A 21,190-nucleotide genomic window follows, 5' to 3' on the forward strand; every position below is an offset into this window, starting at 1 on the left:
CCTTCCTACAATACATATCTGGTGAAAAGATCAAAAAAGGGAAATGAAACATATTCGAAATGATACAGAAATTTACCAACAGTAGTCTTTCCTGGGAAGAATCCGTGACTTGAACAGGAAAAGTGTGAATCACGAGTTAAGAAGTATCCTCCACCACATACTGAAAGTAGCTCTCGAAATGTAAATGTAGATATACATGTGTAAACGTATCAAGTAGTGTAAAAGATGTATAGAAAATGCAGCGTTTTATACTGAGAAAGACGTTTGCATTATAAGCGAAACTTTTTGGAGGTTACCTGATGACGAGGAGCTCATTTGGTTTCGGGTTATTACTTTTTATATATGGTAAACGCAGTGATCAAAGAAAAAGCTGTTAATTTCCTACATGAGCCATGTGTGGCTTGTGTTCGCCCCTTATCTCATTTGACATCCTGTTTTTACTGTACTACCACCTCGTTATGTTAATTTCAATTACTGGTGTCACCGAGTTGCCGCCTTGCCTGCCCGTGAGCGGCAGCAGCGGCGGTTATGGATGTAAGCCCTGTCGTATTATCTCTGCTAACTGCTGTTATTTCCAGGTTGTCGTGTGTTCGGAGTTAGTTCGGATCTGCCAGTGGGTTGGAATGTGCCAGCAGTTAGTTCGGATCTGGCAGTGTTTGAGCTGGCACGCGGCACAAGTTCAGTCGGGGCGTGGCAGCAGTGAGGTCCGAACCGCCATGACTCGCCCAACGGTTGCCGACACACATGATTGGAGTGGGGACGAATTTGGTTGGTCGTCGGTCGGTCGTCTTGCCGGACGACGTCTATTTGGCTGGCGATCGCTTATGGGTTGGCTGTGTGTGCCGAAACGTGATTCGTCCCTGTTATTGTACAGGCACTGCCGTTAGCATTGTCTACTTCTTCGTGCAAGTGTTCGTGAAATTTTGTGTAGTTTGTGTGATTCTGACTGACAAGTTATTTTAAATGTTGTCGGCGTATTGGCTCTGGGCAATCGGTCGGTTGGTGTGGATCAGGCAGGAAGTCACCGGACAGCGCAGTCGGCCGGGCCTGCTGGCGGGGGGCTATGTAAGTAGGCTGCTTAGGTCCTTATATTGGTAACGCCGCCGCCACGTAGCGCTCTGTATGAAAATCACTGGCTGTGCTGTGTGCAGTCTGTGGTTAGTTTGCATTGTTGTCTGCCATTGTAGTGTTGGGCAGCTGGATGTTAACAGCGCGTAGCGCTGCGCAGTTGGAGGTGAGCCGCCAGTAGTGGTGGATGTGGGGAGATAAATGGCGGAGGTTTGATATTTGTAAAAATGGATGTCATGAACTGCTGTATACATTATGACTGTTAAGGTAAATACATTGTTTGTTCTCTATTAAAATCTTTCATTTGCTAACTATGCCTACTAGTAGTTAGTGCCTTCCGTAGTTTGAATCTTTTATTTAGCTGGCAGTAGTGGCGCTCGCTGTATTGCAGTAGTTCGTGAACGAAGATTTTTGGTGAGGTAAGTGATTTGTGAAAGGTATAGGTTAATGTTAGTCAGGGCCATCCTTTTGTAGAGATTTTTGAAAGTCAGATTGCGTTGCGCTAAAAATATTGTGTGTCAGTTTAAGCACAGTCATGTATAATTTTTCTAAGTGGATGTTTCATATTACTTTCCAGAAGAATTCAGAAAAACTGTGCAGATATAAAACAGATACACCGCAAAAGCAACATTGTAAATTGTCACTCATTAGTAGCGTCGTGATAAAATCGTGTAGCTGTCACATAAACTAACCACTGTCTCATCTGGTATCTCACGGAAAGTACCTTAAATCCAGAATCGGCAGCTGGATGTGAACAGCGCGTAGCGTTGCGCAGTTGGAGGTGAGCCGCCAGCAGTGGTGGATGTGGGGAGAGAAATGGTGGAGTTTTGAAATTTGTAAAAATGGATGTCATGAACTGATATATATATATATATATATATATATATATATATATATTATGGTTATTAAGGTAAATACATTGTTTGTTCTCTATTAAAATCTTTCATTTGCTAACTATCCCTATCAGTAGTTAGTGCCTTCCGTAGTTTGAATCTTTTATTTAGCTGGCAGTAGTGGCGCTCGCTGTATTGCAGTAGTTCGAGTAACGAAGATTTTTGGTGAGGTAAGTGATTTGTGAAAGGTACAGGTTAACGTTAGTCAGGGCCATTCCTTTGTAGGGATTTCTGAAAGTCAGATTGCGTTGCGCTAAAAATATTGTGTGTCAGTTTAAGCACAGTCTTGTATAATTTTTCTAACGGGACGTTTCATACGCAATATCGGAGTGTGTGGGAGCTGTTCCGATTGCTACACGGTTCGTGGCTCACCGACCCAGGACATCAAGGTTGAGTGGTGATTTAATTACCGAAGCCAGACTGTTCTCATTGTGCCGTTGGTTTTCATGGTTGGCTGTTAGGGGTATTCCCGTGAGAAACAGTGAGCGTTCAAGTTGGCGAAAGTTTGGCCACCATCCGGTGGACTTAAACTGTATTTTGGTTGTCTGAAGTCCAAGAGCACCAGCGGAATTTGCTGCCATGTGGCCGTTAGCGTTTCGGTTACCTGCCTTGGCTGCTGACGTAAAATTCAGGCAGTGTCCTTTCGTCACCGTGTTGTCGCTGTCCAACACGTGTGTGTAGTTTTGACACTTATGCATGCTTGGTTGTGGGCAGCTAAGCCTTTCACGGTTTGGCTTTGGAGTTCCTTGTGCATTGGTCGGGTGGAAAGCAAGTCGTCTTGTCGGTGGGTCCGTTGACTGTCTCTTGGCTGGGTTACCGGCGGATCGTACATTTCGGCTGACTTCCTGTCTCCCCTAAGCGAACGTTGATATTTCAAGTGCAAACCGACCCGTGGAAATTTATGAGCGCCGCTGGCTGTACTGCCTTTTCTTATTGGTGTTTGATTGTGTATTTTAATGGCTTATAGACTATGGTTTGAATTTGTATACTTTTAGTTGGCTTTTAAATAATGGGCCTTCAGCCACTTTAAAATTGAAAGTTCCTTACTTGTCAAGTCTTGCATTGGTTGTGCCTTCAGCTTCATTTAAAATATTTTTTTAGATAAAGATTTGGGTCTTCTGCCTTTTGAAAGTTTATTGTCGTTGTGTTTTTCAACAATGGGCCTCCAACCGCTTTAAAATTTAAGTTACTTACGTGTTAAATCTTAGATTGTTTGGGCCTTCAGCCTATGTAAAATATTGTTTACAGATAAAGCTTTGGGTCTTCTGCCTACTAAAAATTGTTTTAGTTGTTTTAAGTAATCGGCCCTCAGCCGTTTTTAAATTAAAGTTCTTGTGTTTCAAGCATCAGACTGTGTGGAGCGTTCAGCGTAATTGAAGATAAGGCCTTCTACCTTGTGTTTTTTTTTAAATTAATTTTGCGTGCAGTATTACATCATGGGCCTTCAGCCCTCAGTAAATTAAACTTGTTTGCTTTTCAAGTGTTACATTTGTTGGGCCTTCAGCCAAGTTATGGAACTTACGTGAGGCCTTCTGCCTTCTAAATATTCTGTTTTGAGTCTGAATTTTTAGTTAATGACTTTCAGCCGTTTTTAAATTTAAGTGGTTGTGCCCTTAAGGCATAACGTAGTGTGGTCTATTCAGCCGATAACTAAGTTCAAAAATTTTTTCTGTATTGTTTGGACAACTAAATAAATTTATGTGTGTTTGAGTGTAACTGACAGCCCCCTTTTGACCCCTTTCCACAAGTCCTACTACCTGTTCTGTCCTGCGGACCTAAGCATGGCGTTTCACTACACAGTGAGAAAAATTTGGATTCGAACCTTGCCTATGTCGGCACTGTATTATTGTGATTGAAAAAAGTATTTCAGGATTTACCTCTCCATCTACATCTGCATCCATACTCCGCAAGCCACCTGACGGTGTGTGGCGGAGGGTACCTTGAGTACCTCTATCGGTTCTCCCTTCTATTCCAATCTCGTATTGTTCGTGGAAAGAAGGATTGTCGGTATGCCTCTGTGTGGGCTCTAATCTCTCTGATTTTATCCTCATGGTCTCTTCGCGAGATATACGTAGGAAGGAGCAATATACTGCTTGACTCTTCGGTGAAGGTATGTTCTCGAAACTTTGACAAAAGCCCGTACAGAGCTACTGAGCGTCTCTCCAGCAGAGTCTTCCACTGGAGTTTATCTATCATCTCCGTAACGCTTTCGCGATTACTAAATGATCCTGTAACGAAGCGCGCTGCTCTCCGTTGGATCTTCTCTATCTCTTCTATCAACGCTATCTGGTACGGATCCCACACTGCTGAGCAGTATTCAAGCAGTGGGCGAACAAGCGTACTGTAACCTACTTCCTTTGTTTTCGGATTGCATTTCCTTAGGATTCTTCCAATGAATCTCAGTCTGGCATCTGCTTTACCGACGATCAACATTATATGATCATTCCATTTTAAATCACTCCTAATGCGTACTTCCAGATAATATATGGTATTAACTGCTTCCAGTTGCTGACCTGCTATTTTGTAGCTAAATGGTAAAGGATCTATCTTTCTGTGTAATCGCAGCACATTACACTCGTCTACATTGAGATTCAATTGTCATTCCCTGCACCATGCGTCAATTCGCTACAGATCCTCCTGCATTTCAGTACAATTTTCCATTGTTACAACCTCTCGATATACTACAGCATCATCTGCAAAAAGCCTCAGTGAACTTCCGATGTCATCCACCAGGTCACTTATGTATATTGTGAATAGCAACGGTCCTATGACACTCCCCTGCGGCACACCTGAAATCACTCTTACTTCGGAAGACTTCTCTCCATTGAGAATGACATGCTGCGTTCTGTTATCTAGGAACTCCTCAATCCAATCACACAATTGGTCTGATAGTCCATATGCTCTTACTTTTCTCATATGCTCTTACTTACCTCAAGTGATTGAGCGAAATTTTGAGGATAAGGATAGTTTATAGTAAATTTCTGTATTAGACTGTTGTAATGCCAGAGCAAAGGCGAACTGCACATTCGTCGAAACGCACGAATGTACTGGTATATCTGTTTTCCTACAAACCTGGCACCAACTGTTTGCCACAAATACACCCTTAACTGAGTTACAAATCCGAGAAAATCCGTCTCAAAAGTTGTATAACTGTAGCTCAAGGAGAAACCGTTTAGAAGCGACACTTACAATTGATGCCGAGCTTCTGGGCGATGAGGTCTGCCAGGTCCTTGCAGTATCCCTCAAAGCGGTCGTTGCCCGTCAGGTTCTCCCCTGGTTCCTCCGTCCGGATCATTACGTACGGCTCCTCCTGGAAACAACGCATACATCACCGTGGAATGCTTCAAGTCGCACGACATCATGTGACTCCAAAACGAGTGGGCACTAAATGGGAGAACTGAGTTCCTAATAAACGTCTGGCCGTCTAGAAGATCCCTAAGGTTTCGCTTAATTACTTCAAGTACGTCCTGGGATACTTTCTTCAGTAACTCAACGGCTAGTTCATATCCCTCCACCGCTTCCGCTGCATTTGACAATGTGGGCGATCAAAATGTTCAAATGTGTGTGAAATCTTATGGGACTTAGCTGATAAGGTCACCCGTCCCTAAGCTTACACACTGCTTAACCTCCTAAGGACAAACACACACACCCATACCCAAGGGAGGACTCGAACCTCAGCCGGGACCAGCCGAACAGTCCATGACTGCAGCGCCTTAGACCGCTCGGCTAATCCCATGGCTCTGAGCACTATGGGACTTAACATCTATGGTCATCAGTCCCCTAGAACTTAGAACTACTTAAACCTAACTAACCTAAGGACATCACACAACACCCAGTCATCACGAGGCAGAGAAAATCCCTGATCCCGCCGGGAATTGAACCCGGGAACCCGGGAGTGGGAAGCGAGAACGCTACCGCACGACCACCAGCTGCGGACTCGGCTAATCCCGCGCGGCTGTGGACCATCGCTGTATGCTCTAATGTTTTCGATGTCTCAGCTGCCGAGAATTCTTCAGGGTAGTATGGCCATGGCCCATGGAACTCTTCTATCTCTCACGTTTCGTCCGAAGATGTCCAACGTAGCTTTGGACGAAACGGCAGGGATAGAAAAGTTCTATGGACCACAGCCATACAACCCGGAAGAATTCTCGCCACCAGAAACATCGCGTCGTCATAACAAATGGCTCTGAGCACTATGGGACTTAACTTCTGAGGTCATCAGTCCCCTAGAACTTAGAACTACTTAAACCTAACTAACCTAAGGACATCACACACATCCATGCCCGAGGCAGGATTCGAACCTGCGACCGTAGCGGTCGTGGGGTTCGAGATTGCAGCGCCTAGAACCGCTCGGCTACCCCGGCCGGCCCATCCGGTCGTGAAAGCATTCACTGTATGGTTTTCAATGTCTCTCACAACGGAAGAATAGACATGAGGGTCATTTTTAATTAGTTAATAAATACCGGGAATAAGCGGTCATCCATGTATGGCTTTACCTGTGGTTTCTAGATGGTTTTCTAATTTTAAAAGTGATGGCTTACCTCTGGGGCAAGAAGTGTGGGCGCAACGTCCATTAACTACGAGGATGAAGCATCAACATTACTGTAACACGTGTTTTTCGATAAACAGGGAGCTGTAGGTGCGTATGTCTGCTAAGAATTGAAAGTAAAGTAGACAACTGGTTCTGTCTTTTAATGAAAAATCGTTACGGGTAGCAAGATGCAATCCTAACACTGAAATAATCCAGAAAACAAGCTGCATTTGAGCCAGAATCTTGCTTCATCACTGCGACTGAAGAGGGGAATACACGCATGTATTCGAAGTCATTATGGGTTTATAGGAATTGTCACTCATGAATTCATAAACCAAGTTGTTTTCTCAGCGCACTGAATACCCGATGATGTTCCGGGATTGTAACGTCGCCACTCGTTATTATGAAAGATATTTCAAGTATACACCTGCTAGTCATCTGTTGAAGACCTGTAGAAGACATCTAGTTTCTCATTGTAGGACCAAATTTCTTATCGCGAATTTTTAGGCTGGAACCCTGGAAACGCCCTCAGACCAAATGTTTTTCAGGAGTGATGTTAATGATGCTTTCATAGTGTGGCACCATGAAAAGGACAAAATAGTGGAGTTTTTGTAACATCTAAACTCCATTCACGATAGTATCCAAATCACAATGGAAACAGAAAAGACAGTTTGCCATTCTTGGACAGTCAGTTTAGAGGGTTATTCAGTTCGCGCGCACTTATCTTAAACTATCACTGTCTCATGCTTGTTGGTATACAAATTACTCACAGTTTTCGTAGACAACTTGCCCGTCTAAGAACACGTTTCAGCTTAAATCGATTTCGTGCCTGCCAGATTAACAAGGACTATCAGCGAAAAGGCCAGCAATGGAATAAGTAGCATAGTGCACCAGCATGATTCACAGCTAGCTTTTCTTCCGTGTTTTGGCAACTTCTTAAGCAAGATATCCAGAATCCTCCGGGAATTTCAAGAAGCCTTTTTTCCGTTCACAGTCTAAGACTTCTTACATCTCTGATGAATCATCTACTGTTGCGGAACATTGGAGTCCTTAAAATGACCTACGGTTGTGGTATGACTTCGTTGATTAAAACTAAGGCTCCGTGGATGAGCGTTGCGTAGAATATCAATGTTGCACTCCTTCTGTACCCTACTAACACAGCAATTGCGTAGCACTGTACATCACCGGAGGTCAAATGGACCATGACGAAACAACAGCTTTGGCTGCAGGAACGCCGTCTGGAGATTGTGGTGATACGCGTGGCTGTGGTTCTAAGTATCCGGGACAGCAGCTGTCAGCTGGCCAGTGCATCCATTGACTTCCACAATTTGCTCTAAGTGAATACGACACAACAGACCGACGGCAGTGGCAAACAGCTATAACAAGAGAGCTGAGACTCGCAGTTCTGCGGTCGAGTGCCTTGGCCATCGGCGGAGTGGTCGGTCTCGCAGTAACAATCTCGTCGAAACTGTGAAATACTAGCAGCTCACTAATACATGGTACGTCGTGGGTAGTTGATTTCTTCGACGAATGATAGTGAACGACGAGCAACAGCATTCCCGGAACATCAAAGAACATCATTAATTTGCTGCTTAGACTGGCACAGTCAACGAGATTTACTGTCTTCAACAGCCTTCTCCAGGGCGAACTGTCCTCATAATGGCATCAGGACGACGCGTGTCAAGCAGCATTGAATAGGAGGAGGATTTTGGCTATCAACAATATGACTTGTTTCGTACCTACTCAGTTCGGTGGGTCCGGTCCCTTGTGACATTTTCCTGATACCTACAAATGAAAATCTTAAAACGGAAGCGTTTCCAGGATACGGAGCAGATGAACCAAAGTACCAGTGAAGGCACTGCACAAAATTAATTCGGATGATTTTGAAACCTGCCGGCCGGAGTGGCCGTGCGGTTCTAGGCGCTACAGTCTGGATCCGAGCGACCACTACGATCGCAGGTTCGAATCCTGCCTCGGGCATGGATGTGTGTGCTGTCCTTATGTTAGTTAGGTTTAAGTAGTTCTACATTCTAGGGGACTGATGACCTCAGAAGTTAAGTCCCATAGTGCTCAGAGCCATTTGAACCATTTTTTTATTTTGAAACCTATTACAATCAATGGGTGGATTTTTTGGGTCATTGCATTAGGTCTGTTGGAGTTGGTTTTTGAAGCTCATACAATTCTGTAAACAGTGAGCTACAGCGATGAGGCAAAACATTGTGACTACTCATCACAGAACTGAATGCCACTAGGGGGGTGTTGCAGATACGTGATATGGTAAGGAAAATACAGTTTGAGGTGAAAAAAGTCGTGGGATAGTGATATATACACATGCAGATGTCGCTAGTATAGCGTACACGGGGTAGAAAAGGGGAATACATGTGTACTGTGCCGAAGGTATCATCGCCACATGTCCGACGCCTCTGAATGTCGCTCGCAACTTTCCCGCGTCGGTACTACAGTGTGGCGCCACCGGCGACACTCAGGTGGCGCCCTCTGCCGACTGCCATGAGGACCATACGAGGAGGACGGTAGCAACCAGGCAGCGAGACTGACTGCGTCAACCTGCTACACGACGTGATCGGGACAAAAGATGCCTTTCGCCGGATCGGTGACACCGTGGATAATATCGGTCGTTAACCTTTTTGAGTTAAAGTGAGCTGTGGTGATTGGAACGGTCGTCACCCAGGGGTCTGAATACCGGGCATGTTCTATGTGGGTCAGCTGTGGCGTATATTTAACTAACAAGGGGACCCTCCGTACTGTTAACCACGGACTTTGATGCGTTTCAAATATGTTTTAGAGGCATTTACCCTGAGTACCTGGCTATCCGGTTTTTTAGCGACGGGCCTTGGTTTTTTTGCGAAAATCGATTTCGAAGTTCATTGCGTGCTTTCTATATCCGTAACAATACATACATTTCGAACAAGTCAGCGTAGCGTAGCGGTAAAGGTAGACGGCTACCGCGCTGGATGTAAAGTGTTCGAATCCTGCTCGTGTCCTTTACTTTTAAAAAAAAAAAATCGAACGCATTTTTGAATTTTATTTCAAGGAATATCAACAAACAGTGTAAGGTGTGCGAAATTATGAAAACATATTCATTATAAATTTTTTCTGTCTCACAATACTGAAAGGGACAGTACCGCCCGACATTGAAAATAGGTACAACATTCTTCATTATTCTTGTCAGAACAACAAATTTTTTCTAATAATAACTCAATTTCAATTAATACAGCGAAGCCGGACACCACTGTGGGAAAGAATGACAATTTATTTATTTCATTGATCACATGTGTACTCCCACAAAATAAATCCCTACATCCAGTTTGGTGAAATCTGTCAAATGAATGAATGTATGGTCGTCTGCTAACCGCAGATAGTGAATGTGAATATATGATCATCTTTGAGACGATCCTTTGGCCACCTTTGATGGAACCAAAGAGATGAAATTTACCGGAGCTTTGAGCGCCTGAAATGTGGCTGACCAATACGGTAGCAAGGTGCTCCCCCACTTCGGCAGAGGTGCGAGAGGACCTGAAGAACGGCCATGTTTCAGCACTCTGCCGCTGGATCTAGCGTTGGTAAGACCTGTCTTAGGTGTGCTCCGAAAGGGAAAAGAGTGGAGACATGGTATGAATGTGAAATACTTAAGAGTAGTTTGGAATAATAATTTCTCTATTTCAGGAACTTTTGTGGGGAGAATTAAATGTCAGGCAGGTAATATTAAGGGGATCGTAGTAATCTTCGAAAGTGACCAACGGTCACAATGAAACCACGTGTAGCAATAAGTTGAAATACTTCCGAGTGCTTAAGTTAAGCTGAATTACTATACTATAAGTTGTAAATATTTAAGAAATGGCGTGTGCAGGACTTGAAATTAGAGACGAGTACTTCCACGTGGTGAGTACTGTGTGAGTCTCAATCTGTGTATGAGACAAAGGATAATGAGAAGTACTCGTCCATGGTATCAGTTGAGGACTCGCGTGTGTGATGAATATGTTCTCAATATTACTTAGCGTGTTATGTTTCCGTGTGACGCTTGATTCAAACTATAATACTCTGAGAGAGAAGCAAGGTGAGTCAGCCGTCTATCCAGCAACGCCACTTGGCTTGCATTGCACAGGAAGACGTGTACATATCCTCCCGAGTTCATAGTAGGAAAGAAAAATTACGAAGTGAGGCAGTGTAGTGTGAAACTGGGATAAATACTAAGTGAAGTGGGAAAGCTGAAAGTGACAATGTTGTGACTATAATGTTGTGACTATTCCTTGTGTTGTATTCCATGTTGCAGTGTGGTGTATGTCATGTAATTTAAGTATGTGTGGTTTGGATGGGAGAGTAGCAAGGTAGTTTCAGAGGTAGTGGGTTACGCATGTTCCTTTTGTACCGCTCGGTCTGGAGGAAAGTTTCGTGATGATGGTTGTGAGAGTCGAAGTGTGAGATATAGCAAAAGATCCACCATCCTATCCGGAAAAGGCACTGTAGCGTTAAATAATTACCAGACCATAAGATAGAGAATAACCAATGTAAAGCAATGCCCCACTGGGCGGAATTTCTCATGTGTTATTATTGTTGGTTGTAGAATTTGTGTGTTTAGGTTATAGAATTTATCGGAATAAATAAGATAGTGAAAAGAAAAAGATTGGTGGCCTTTTCCTTCGAATAGTGTGTTGCCGTGATACCCAGAATTTATAATGTGTGCGCCATTCATATGCAGTGCGATGGCCACGTGTTGATCAAAGCCGTTGAATAAGAACGAAAATGTGGTATTGCCAGTGCGTAGCGAACAGTCAGAGTACTGTAAATTGCTAATAGGCAGATGTGCGTTTCCGTTGCGTAATATTCAAACAGGAGAATAACTTGTAACTTAATTGTGAGTAGTAGAGTTCATGTTACTCGATAAATAAGAATGAGCCCACTCGCATGGCAGACCACTCATCTTGCAGGCGTGACTGCTTGATGCCACAGTATGAGCAAGGCATGTGGGTCCCTCTCAATATTACAAAATCTTATTTTTCATTGTCCACACTGCCTGATGTGATACTTACCATAGAAACAAACAAAGCACATATTTTCGCTGCACCACGAGCATTTTACGAAAGCAACCGTCTTGCAGGCGCACGGTTTCTTCATGAGCGATACCGGGATACACAATTGTTTTGCATTCAAAAAGTTTTCTCTTTCATCCGCTATATTCGATGAGAACCATGCGTATCTAATCATGCTTTCAAAATTAGGTGCGCTGAATTGATGTAGCGTTAGCGTACGTACTTTTATCGAATCTTCGGTAGAAGCGATCTCTCTATTGTCTTTCATCAAGTCGGGAGCATTCTGAATAATTTTCGTGAAGATTTTCACCTGTTAGTAAAAATGAACATCGCAGGGTTGGCAATAAGGAGTGCACTTTGGTGGGAAACCTTCATTCAGGGTGCAGGTGCTCGCTTTGCTTTCATCAGTAAATATCGTATAAAGTTAAATCGGTTTGCTCTCCCCACGTATCGATAATGTACAAACATTTTTTTCTGTCCCACGTAGGGAATAATTACAGAACGCAAAAATTCTTCGTAGACCAGTATCGTGAACTTCCCGTATTTCGTGCAGGACACGACTACATTTCTGTATATCCCAGTTAATTCGTCTACTCGTCTTTGAACGTTAGGATCAAATAAAAAAAACATACTTACAACAGGATTCGAACACGGTATCTCCAGCGCGTTAGCCGTAAAACTTTACCATTGCGCTACTCTCACTTGCTCAGAATGCAATGTTACGGTATACGAAGCGCATAATGAACTTCAAAATCAATTTTCTCAAAAACCGAGGCCCGTCGCTAAAAAACCGGATACCTGGCACTCAGGGTAAGTGCCTCTACAACATATTTGAAGCGCATCAAAATCCGTGATTTACAGTATGGAAGGTCCCCTTGTGAGAGAACTCTGCAGGAAGGGGAGTCCGAAAACTTATCATGTTACTCATATGTACTATATTCAGATGGTTATTTTCGTGTCTCTTCCAGGGACAAATTCTGATAGTTGTTTGTCTTTTGTAACTGTTTGAATTGAGCAAAGATAGACTAATGAGGAACTGCAGTAATTGTGATAGTATGAGCGCATGTGTTATATTCATTTCTAGTTGTAAAGTTTTCTTTGCCAAGGTACCAAATTAAATTAAATTAAACATTACATTGTAAAGTTTTTTGACATCTTGTTTTAAATCAATTATTTCATGTTGTTTTTAAAAGTTTGGTTTTAAGAGTATAAGTGGATTTTAGTGGATGGTTAGTTACAATACAATTATGCTTAGAACTGTTGTATTACGCCTAATTCCTCATCCCCAGCCCTTCCACTTAACGCTCTGTACACTACTCAGGTGATTCTGTGCGTAAACGTTTCCGTCGTGGTTATGGCGCTACGACGGGAATTAACAGACTTTAACCGCGCTATGGTAGTTGGAGCTAGACGCACGAGACATACCATATAGGAAATCTTGCAGTGAACACATGGTGTGTCGTGGGCCGATCACTCTGTTTTTAAAATAACTGAAAAGCCACGATCGTTTCAATCGTTTATTAGATGACCGGTTTCAGCACTCTGAAGGTGCCATCATCAGATCTGAAACGTGGATTAACATTTATGAAACCATATGGACATCATGGCACATGAGGTAGACCGTCTGATGCAATCATTTTTTATTGGTTGTGACAGTGATTTTATAAGACGGTCTGCCTCATGTGCCACGGTGTCTATATGGTTTCATAAATGTTAATCCACGTTTCAGATTTAATGATGGCACCTTCAGAGTGCTGAAACCGGTCATCTAATAAACGATTAAAGCGATCGTGGCTTTTCTATTATTTTAAATATAGGAAATCATTAGGGAATTCAATATTTCGTGATCCACAGTGTCAGTCCCAGGAACAAAAGATTTCAGGTGTTATCTCTCACTACGGACAACGCACTGGCCGATGGCCCTCCATTTAACGACCGAGAGCGTTGGCGTTTGTTTTCGGATCGAATTGACGAACCGATGTTTCCTAGCCTATGACGATGTCAGGATCAGCCTCATAGCGCGCAATGCATTCCGCGCATATAATCCTTGGTTGCCCTATAGGGTCTTCCATTAGGCGGCGGGGTACCCAGCGGGGCGCTGGTGGACGAGTGTTCGATTGTGATCCGTCCATCATCTCGAATGAAAGTGTCCACACGTTCCATTATTTCAGGAGTCACAGCTGTGTGAGGCCGACCGGTATACGGGGGAATGGACAGGCCAGCGCGTCTGATTTGTGATGATGACACACATCTCGCCTAACCACTCACTGTCATTTTGTTCACTGCCAGGTCTCTGTTGACATTCTACAACCGCCTATGAACATGTGCGATGCTCTTGTTTTCGGCCAAAGAAACTCAATGAAAGCTTTCTGCTTGGGATGTACCTCCGTTACAGAAGCCATTTTGAAGGCTACGTATAGTGCCGCCGCCTATCAGAACCTCATGAAACTATAGGGACTGAAACGGGAATATTCCACAATTTTCCGCAACAAATTCTGCATTTTTTTCAACCGAAATTGGCCGTGAAAAAAATGTGTGTGCATTATTTATTAAAAGCCTCTCGTTACAGTCAAAAGTGCATTGGGCGTGTTTGTGATGTTGAAATACTCACCACTATGGTGGTTACGATGTACGTCTTGTTCTTCTTGCTATCCGCACTCGTCCTGAGCCTCATGTACTTGGCAGCTACAGGAGTCAGACCCAGTTCGTCGGACCATTCAGCTACCTGAAATATAATACCAATTTCACAGGTAAGTGGAGTGAGAAAGTAAACCAAAAATCGATGGTTACAACAAGAAACACTATTCTTTGAAAATTGTTAATTATAGTCCTCCGTGAGCTAGAGACGTCCTTCAGTAGAAGTCTTTACAACTTTCAGTTTAATAATCTGGTTAAAGCGTTGACTACGTCTCCATTTTCATCCCTCTGCAAATGCCCTGTCTTAAGGAACTCAATGAAATTAAATTTTCTTAATGAGATTATTGTGTCAGAAGCGACTTCTCCAATCCTGTTATTTCAAATTTTTATAATTCGATCGTTTCCTTTCTGAATTCTTCGAATATTTTCATTTCTTCGTCCTAGTATACCATTCAAAAGAGTGTCTAATTTCGTATTTGATTCAGAAGAGTTGTCTATGATCCAAATACACAAGGCGACAAAAGATCTAACATGTATCATGAACGATTTTTCAATTTTTGGGAATGTCAGAATCAACAACGTGATTTTCGTAAAGTTTTGAAAGAATTCTTAAGTACGTACACGGCGTTTTGGCTCCTTCTATAGTACAAGCGCTAGAATACGCACTGTAAGCCATGCTTCAACTTGGGATAAGAATCTTACAGGCCAATCGCATTTTATCTTACTCACCTTAGCGATTGCGCTGTTGACTGTCATTTCGACTACTTGTAACGTGTAGTTACGGCGACGACCGTCGTCGTTAAACCGCACTTCACCAGTCAGACCCTCCAGCTCCACCTGCGAATACGACAACATCGATTTTTTCTGAGAGTATGTAATTAGTGATAAAATAATTTCATTTCTACAGTGGGTAAGAGGTAGTGACATTCTAATATAACTACTTGTAGTAAATTTTTTGCGTGGTTTCACCATGTTTTTATATACCCGTTAGGATGAAGGCTGACTTACTGGCTTTGTATTTCCTCTAGAATATAAGCCCGAACACAAAAATAAAGCTAATATAGGCTTAAATCCTTCATCCGCAACTGCTGTGGCGTTCATTGTTTTGATATACCATCATCAGCCCAGAATGTATTTAGCAATTATATAGCGTAGCTCTTCTGATTTCAGTAGCCCTTTCGTTTCCTTCTAGTAGTGCGATTCACTTGGGCAAAATTTTTGTGACACCGACGTAAACTTGCTTCACTTCGCGATTACGCTGAGAGGACCTCACTGCTATACAGACCTCTTTCCACTGGCTCCTTTTTCTTTCTCGCTTTCGCCAATCACCCTCCGCGCCAATCTGCAGCAAGTCATGGGTTCCATCTCTTCACTTCAGCTTTGGTCTGTCTAGTGACTTTCTTCTGCAGGGAGTAAACTTCATGGAATTCAAAGTTCCACCTGTATTTGTTGGTCCGAGCGACAAGTCCAACCCATACAAGCGGTGTGGTTCTCATCACGCCTACAATATTTGGCCTATAGTAAATTTCACCCGGCTCACAGTTACGTTTGATCCTCAATTTCACTGTGGCGTCATCTGTACCGGACCATAGATCTTCCTTAAGACTTTCCGCTCGGAAACGGAGGATTATTTGAGAATTTGTGGTCTGGTAGTCAGGGAGAGGCAGGATAAGGCAACGGTTGTGGATCGTGCCGTAATCAGTTATTGTTAGCTACAGTAAACACATACGCTTTATTCCAGGAAATAATTTTCAACAATCAATTCAAAAGATTTTAAAACAATGACAGCTGAAGGCCTTACTAAGAAAGAATTCTAAATTATTAGTCGGCTGACGGCCACAAGCAACTTCAGAATACTCAACAGCTGAAGGCCTGAATTACAAGTGAGGAAGACAGTTACACGTTAAAACATTAAGGTCAATTTTAAACAATTATGACAACTTGACCAAGTAAGACGGAGTGATCCACAGACAGTGCTCCCTGGATCGACTTGAGGAAGGTGACTACAGCTGTGTAAGTGGTGAGACTGGTAGCCAAGAGTAATATTCACCTAAGGAGGGCAACTCAAACTAGAGACGGTTTAAACGCCGATCAACCTTCTTAGCAAATCCACCTAACGCCAGATAACCAGTACAACGATGGAATACTTCAGGCGAGAGCGAAACGATAGACAGCACTGCGCCTCGAGAATCCAGTGTTAAAAACATCAAAAGGCAGAAGGAACCACTATAACTAAGGTAGACAAGGAAAACAATTATCAATTTCCCAATCAAGGAAGCTCTCAAATTACACCCCATGCCGGACAGCATCGGCAAGACGAGGAAAAGTACACTGTCGCAAATTACGCTAACCTCCAGGGCAGGTAAGTGGGGCGTTAGTGGCCACTAGGCAGTAAGATACCGTTGGTTACACTTCACCAATAATAATATTAAATTGAAACTAATATCAAGCAGTAGAAGGCGGCTAACAGCATCCGCCAACCTGACAGACTCCACTTGCTGCAGTAGGTCTCACCGACCCTGGGAGCAGCAACACGCAAACAACAGCGAGAGCCTAACAGTGGAGGTCTCACTACTGGGTAAGGTTCACTCAACTTCAAACGTCCTGGATTCGATCGTCGGCTACAGTCCCTCGATCCGACAGTGCCTGCACTCCGCCAGCGGTCCCGACCTGCCCACATGCTACGGACCTCCTCGCTGCTCCATCAGAAGCCGAACTGCCTGACACACACGACGACCCGGAAATACAAGCTGTCGTACCAAAGTACTGGCTATCGATAACCGCTGCTGCTGCAACTCGCGGACAGGTTCGCAGGAGAGCTTCTGTAAAGTTTGGAAGGTAGGAGACGAGGTACTGGCAGAAGTAAAGCTGTGAGTACCGGGCGTGAGTCGTGCTTCGGTGGCTCAGTTGGTAGAGCACTTGCCCGCGAAAGGCAAAGGTCCCGAGTTCGAGTCTCGGTCGGGCACACAGTTTTAATCTGCCAGGAAGTTTAATACTAGCAAACTCAGTGGCGCCATTACCACAAGAAAGAAACGAGATGTCACTACCGCTATTACAAGACGCCATGTTATGAACGGCAAGAAAGCGAGCCACACACGTCTCAGACTTCTTCTGGGACACTCCAAGTATCGTAGACATATAGCTCTTTCTTTTTTTTTTTTTTTTGTCATCAGTCTACTGAGTGGTTCAATTAGGTTACATCATGGTCAGACAGAGATTCCGAAATCAGATACTGGACTGTAAGGCGTACCCAGGAGCAGTAGTTATGAAGAGTAGGCTGAAGTTCAAGACATTAGTCAGGAATAATCGATACGCAAAGGAGTGGGATACGGAAGTACTAAGGAATGACGAGATACGTTTGAAGTTCTCTAACGCTATAGATACAGCAATAAGGAATAGCGCAGTAGGCAGTACAGTTGAAGAGGAATGGACATCTCTAAAAAGGGCCATCACAGAAGTTGGGAAGGAAAACATAGGTACAAAGAAGGTAGCTGCGAAGAAACCATGGGTAACAGAAGGAATACTTCAGTTGGTTTATGAAAGGAGGAAGTACAAACATGTTCCGGGAAAATCAGGAATACAGAAATACAAGTCGCTGAGGAATGAAATAAATAGGAAGTGCAGGGAAGCTAAGACGAAATGGCTGCAGGAGAAATGTAAAGATATCGAAAAAGATACGATTGTCGGAAGGACAGACTCAGGATACAGGAAAGTCAGAACAACCTTTGGTGACATTAAAAGCAACGGTGGTAACATTAAGATTGCAACGGGAATTCCACTGTTAAATGCAGAGGAGAGAGCAGATAGGTGGAAAGAACACATTGAAAGCCTCTATGAGGGTGAAGATTTGTCTGATGTGACAGAAGAAGAAACAGGAATCGATTTAGAAGAGATAGGGATCCAGTATTAGAATCGGAATTTAAAAGAGCTTTGGAGGACTTACGGTCAAATAAGGCAGAAGGGATAGATAACATTCCATCAGAATTTCTAAAATCATTGGGGGAAGTGGCAACAAAACGACTATTCACGTTGGTGTGTAGAATATATGAGTCTAGCGATATACCATCTGACTTTCGGAAAAGCATCATCCACACAATTCCGAAGACGGCAAGAGTTGACAAGTGCGAGAATTATCGCACAATCTGCTTAACAGCTCATGCATCGAAGCTGCTTACAAGAATAATATACAGAAGAATGGAAAAGAAAATTGAGAATGCGCTAGGTGACTATCAGTTTGGCTTTAGGAAAAGTAAAGGGACGAGAGAGGCAATTCTGACGTTACGGCTAATAATGGAAGCAAGGCTAAAGAAAAATCAAGACACTTTCATAGGATTTGTCGACCTCGAAAAAGCGTTCGACAATATAAAATAGTGCAAGCTGTTCGAGATTCTGAAAAAAGTAGGGGTAAGCTATAGGGAGAGACGGGTCATATACAATATGTACAACAACCAAGAGGGAATTATAAGAGTGGACGATCAAGAACGAAGTGCTCGTATTAAGAATAGAAGTCTACTAATATCAAATACCGCCCTTAATTTGAGGAAGAAATTTCTGAGGATGTACGTCTGGAGTACAGCATTGTACGGTAGTGAAACATGGACTGTGGGAAAACCGGAACAGAAGAGAATCGAAGCATTTGAGATGTGGTGCTACAGACGAATGTTGAAAATTAGGTGGACTGATAAGGTAAGGAATGAGGAGGTTCTACGCAGAATCGGAGAGGAAAGGAATACGTGGAAAACACTGATAAGGAGACGGGACAGGATGATAGGACATCTGCTAAGACATGAGGTAATGACTTCCATGGTACTAGAGGGAGCGGTAGAGGGCAAAAACTATAGAGGAAGACAGAGATTGGAATACGTCAAGCAAATAATTGAGGACGTAGGTTGCAAGTGCTACTCTGAGATGGAGAGGTTAGCACAGGAAAGGAATTCGTGGCGGGCCGCATCAAACCAGTCAGTAGACTGATGACCAAAAAAAAAAATCCTTATATATAGCTCTATGGATTTGATTAACGTTTTGTGTGGCTGTAGAACTCAGGCTGAAGTACGACAGATTTACATTTGGATCCTTGCTTTGATTTCTGCCTCACACGATTCATCCGCTGTAAAGTGCACTCCCAGATACTTAATATTATGGACTCTCATGTAGGATCGGTTTTTATTGGAATGGTTTCCTTGAATAGGTATGAGTCCTGCTCACTACCAGATACACGGTCTTCTATTCAGTCACAAGGACACTCTCGCCTCCACGTTACCGCCTGTGACTAAAAGTACACTACTGGCCATTAAAATTGCTACACCAAGAAGAAATGCAGATGATAAACGGGTATTCATTGGACAAATATATTATACTAGAACTGACATGTGATTACATTTTCACGCAATTTGGGTGCATAGATCCTGAGAAATCACTACCCAGAACAACCACCTCTGGCCGTAATAACGGCCTTGATACTCCCGGACATTGAGTCAAACAGAGCTTGGATGGCATGTGCAGGTACAGCTACCTATGCAGCTTGAACACGAAACCACAGTTCATCAAGAGTAGTGACTGGCGTATTGTGACGAGCCAGTTGCTCGGCCACCGTTGACCAGACGTTTTCAATTGATGAGACATCTGTAGAATGTGCTGGCCAGGGCAGCAGTCGAACATTTTCTGTATCCAGGAGGGCCCATACAGAATCTGCAACATGCGGTCGTGCATTATCCAGCTTAAATGTAGGGTTTTGCAGGGATCGAATGAAGCGTAGATCCACGGGTCGTAACACATCTTAAATGTTACGTCCACTGTTTAAAGTGCCGTCAATGCGAACAAGAGGTGACCGAGACGTGTAACCAATGGCACCCCATACCATCACGCAGGGCAATACGCCAGTATGGCGATGACGAATACACCCTTCCAATGTGCGTTCACCGTGATGTCGCCAAACACGGATGCGACCATCATGATGCTGTAATCAGAACGTGGATTGATCCGAAAAAATGACGTTTTGCCATTCGTGCACCCAGGTTCGTCGTTGAGTACACCATCGCAGGCGCTCCTGTCTGTGATGCACTGTCAAGGGTAACCGCAGCCATGGTCTCCGAGCTGATAGTCCATACTGCTGAAAACGTCGTCGAACTGTTCGTGCAGATGGTTGTTGTCTTGCAAACGTCCCCATCTGTTGACTCACGGATCGAGACTTGGCTGCACGATCTGTTACAGCCATGCGGATAAGATGCCTGTCATCTCGACTGTTAGTAATACGAAGCCGTTGGGATCCAGTACGGCGTTCCGTATTACCCTCCTGAAGCCACCGATTCCATATTCTGCTAACAGTCATTGGATCTCGACCAACGCAAGCAACAATGCGCGATACGATAAACCGCAATCGCGATAGCCTACAATCCGACCTTCATCACAGTCGGAAACATGATGGTACGCATTTCTCATCCTTACACGAAGCATCACAACAACGTTTCACCAGGCAAAGCCGGTCAACTGCTGTTTGTGTATGAGAAATCGGTTGGAAACTTTCCTCGTGTCAGCACGTTGTAGGTGTCGCCACCGGCGCCAACCTCGTGTGAAAGCTCTGAAAAGCTAATCATTTGCATATCACATCTTCTTCCTGTAGGTTACATTTCATGTCTGCAGCACGTCATCTTCGTGGTGTAGCAATTTTAATGGCCAGTAATGTAGCTAACACAATGACTGTCCGTGGGGAAATAGAGAGACCGGTATAATATTCGAGCAGCACCTCATGCACTATGGACTGGTCAGATAATCATTTGGTAGAAGCTGATGGTAGAGCTCGAGTGGGGCGCAGACCTCACGAAGCGACGGACCCAAGCCGTCAACAAGGCACTGGACAAGCTGATGGTGACTTCATGAGGGTGTTGGCTGTGTTTACATGGAATTTACTGGGTCTTCCAGCTAAACAAAACCGATCATTCGGCTAGAAATGGTTACCTTCGGCTACTCGGAGACTGTTTGCAGCCATTCATGGACCTCCTGTTCCCAAATTACGT

The 21,190-nt window shown here is 43.7% G+C and overlaps 1 protein-coding gene across 1 annotated transcript in view; it reads right to left on the bottom strand.

Moving 5' to 3' along the window:
• Window positions 1–21,190, bottom strand: part of LOC126188129 (glutamate receptor 1-like) — a 559,761-nt gene that overhangs the window by 66,715 nt on the left and 471,856 nt on the right. Inside the window, exons 9-11 of the mRNA XM_049929607.1 lie at window positions 14,907–15,014; window positions 14,152–14,265; window positions 5,151–5,271 (exon numbers count right to left, since the gene is read on the bottom strand). Of these exons, the coding sequence (XP_049785564.1) occupies window positions 5,151–5,271; window positions 14,152–14,265; window positions 14,907–15,014 (343 nt within the window). The remainder of the gene's footprint in view (window positions 1–5,150; window positions 5,272–14,151; window positions 14,266–14,906; window positions 15,015–21,190) is intronic.

Source organism: Schistocerca cancellata, chromosome 5 (assembly GCF_023864275.1).
Source record: "Schistocerca cancellata isolate TAMUIC-IGC-003103 chromosome 5, iqSchCanc2.1, whole genome shotgun sequence".
Taxonomy (NCBI): Eukaryota; Metazoa; Arthropoda; class Insecta; order Orthoptera; family Acrididae; genus Schistocerca; species Schistocerca cancellata.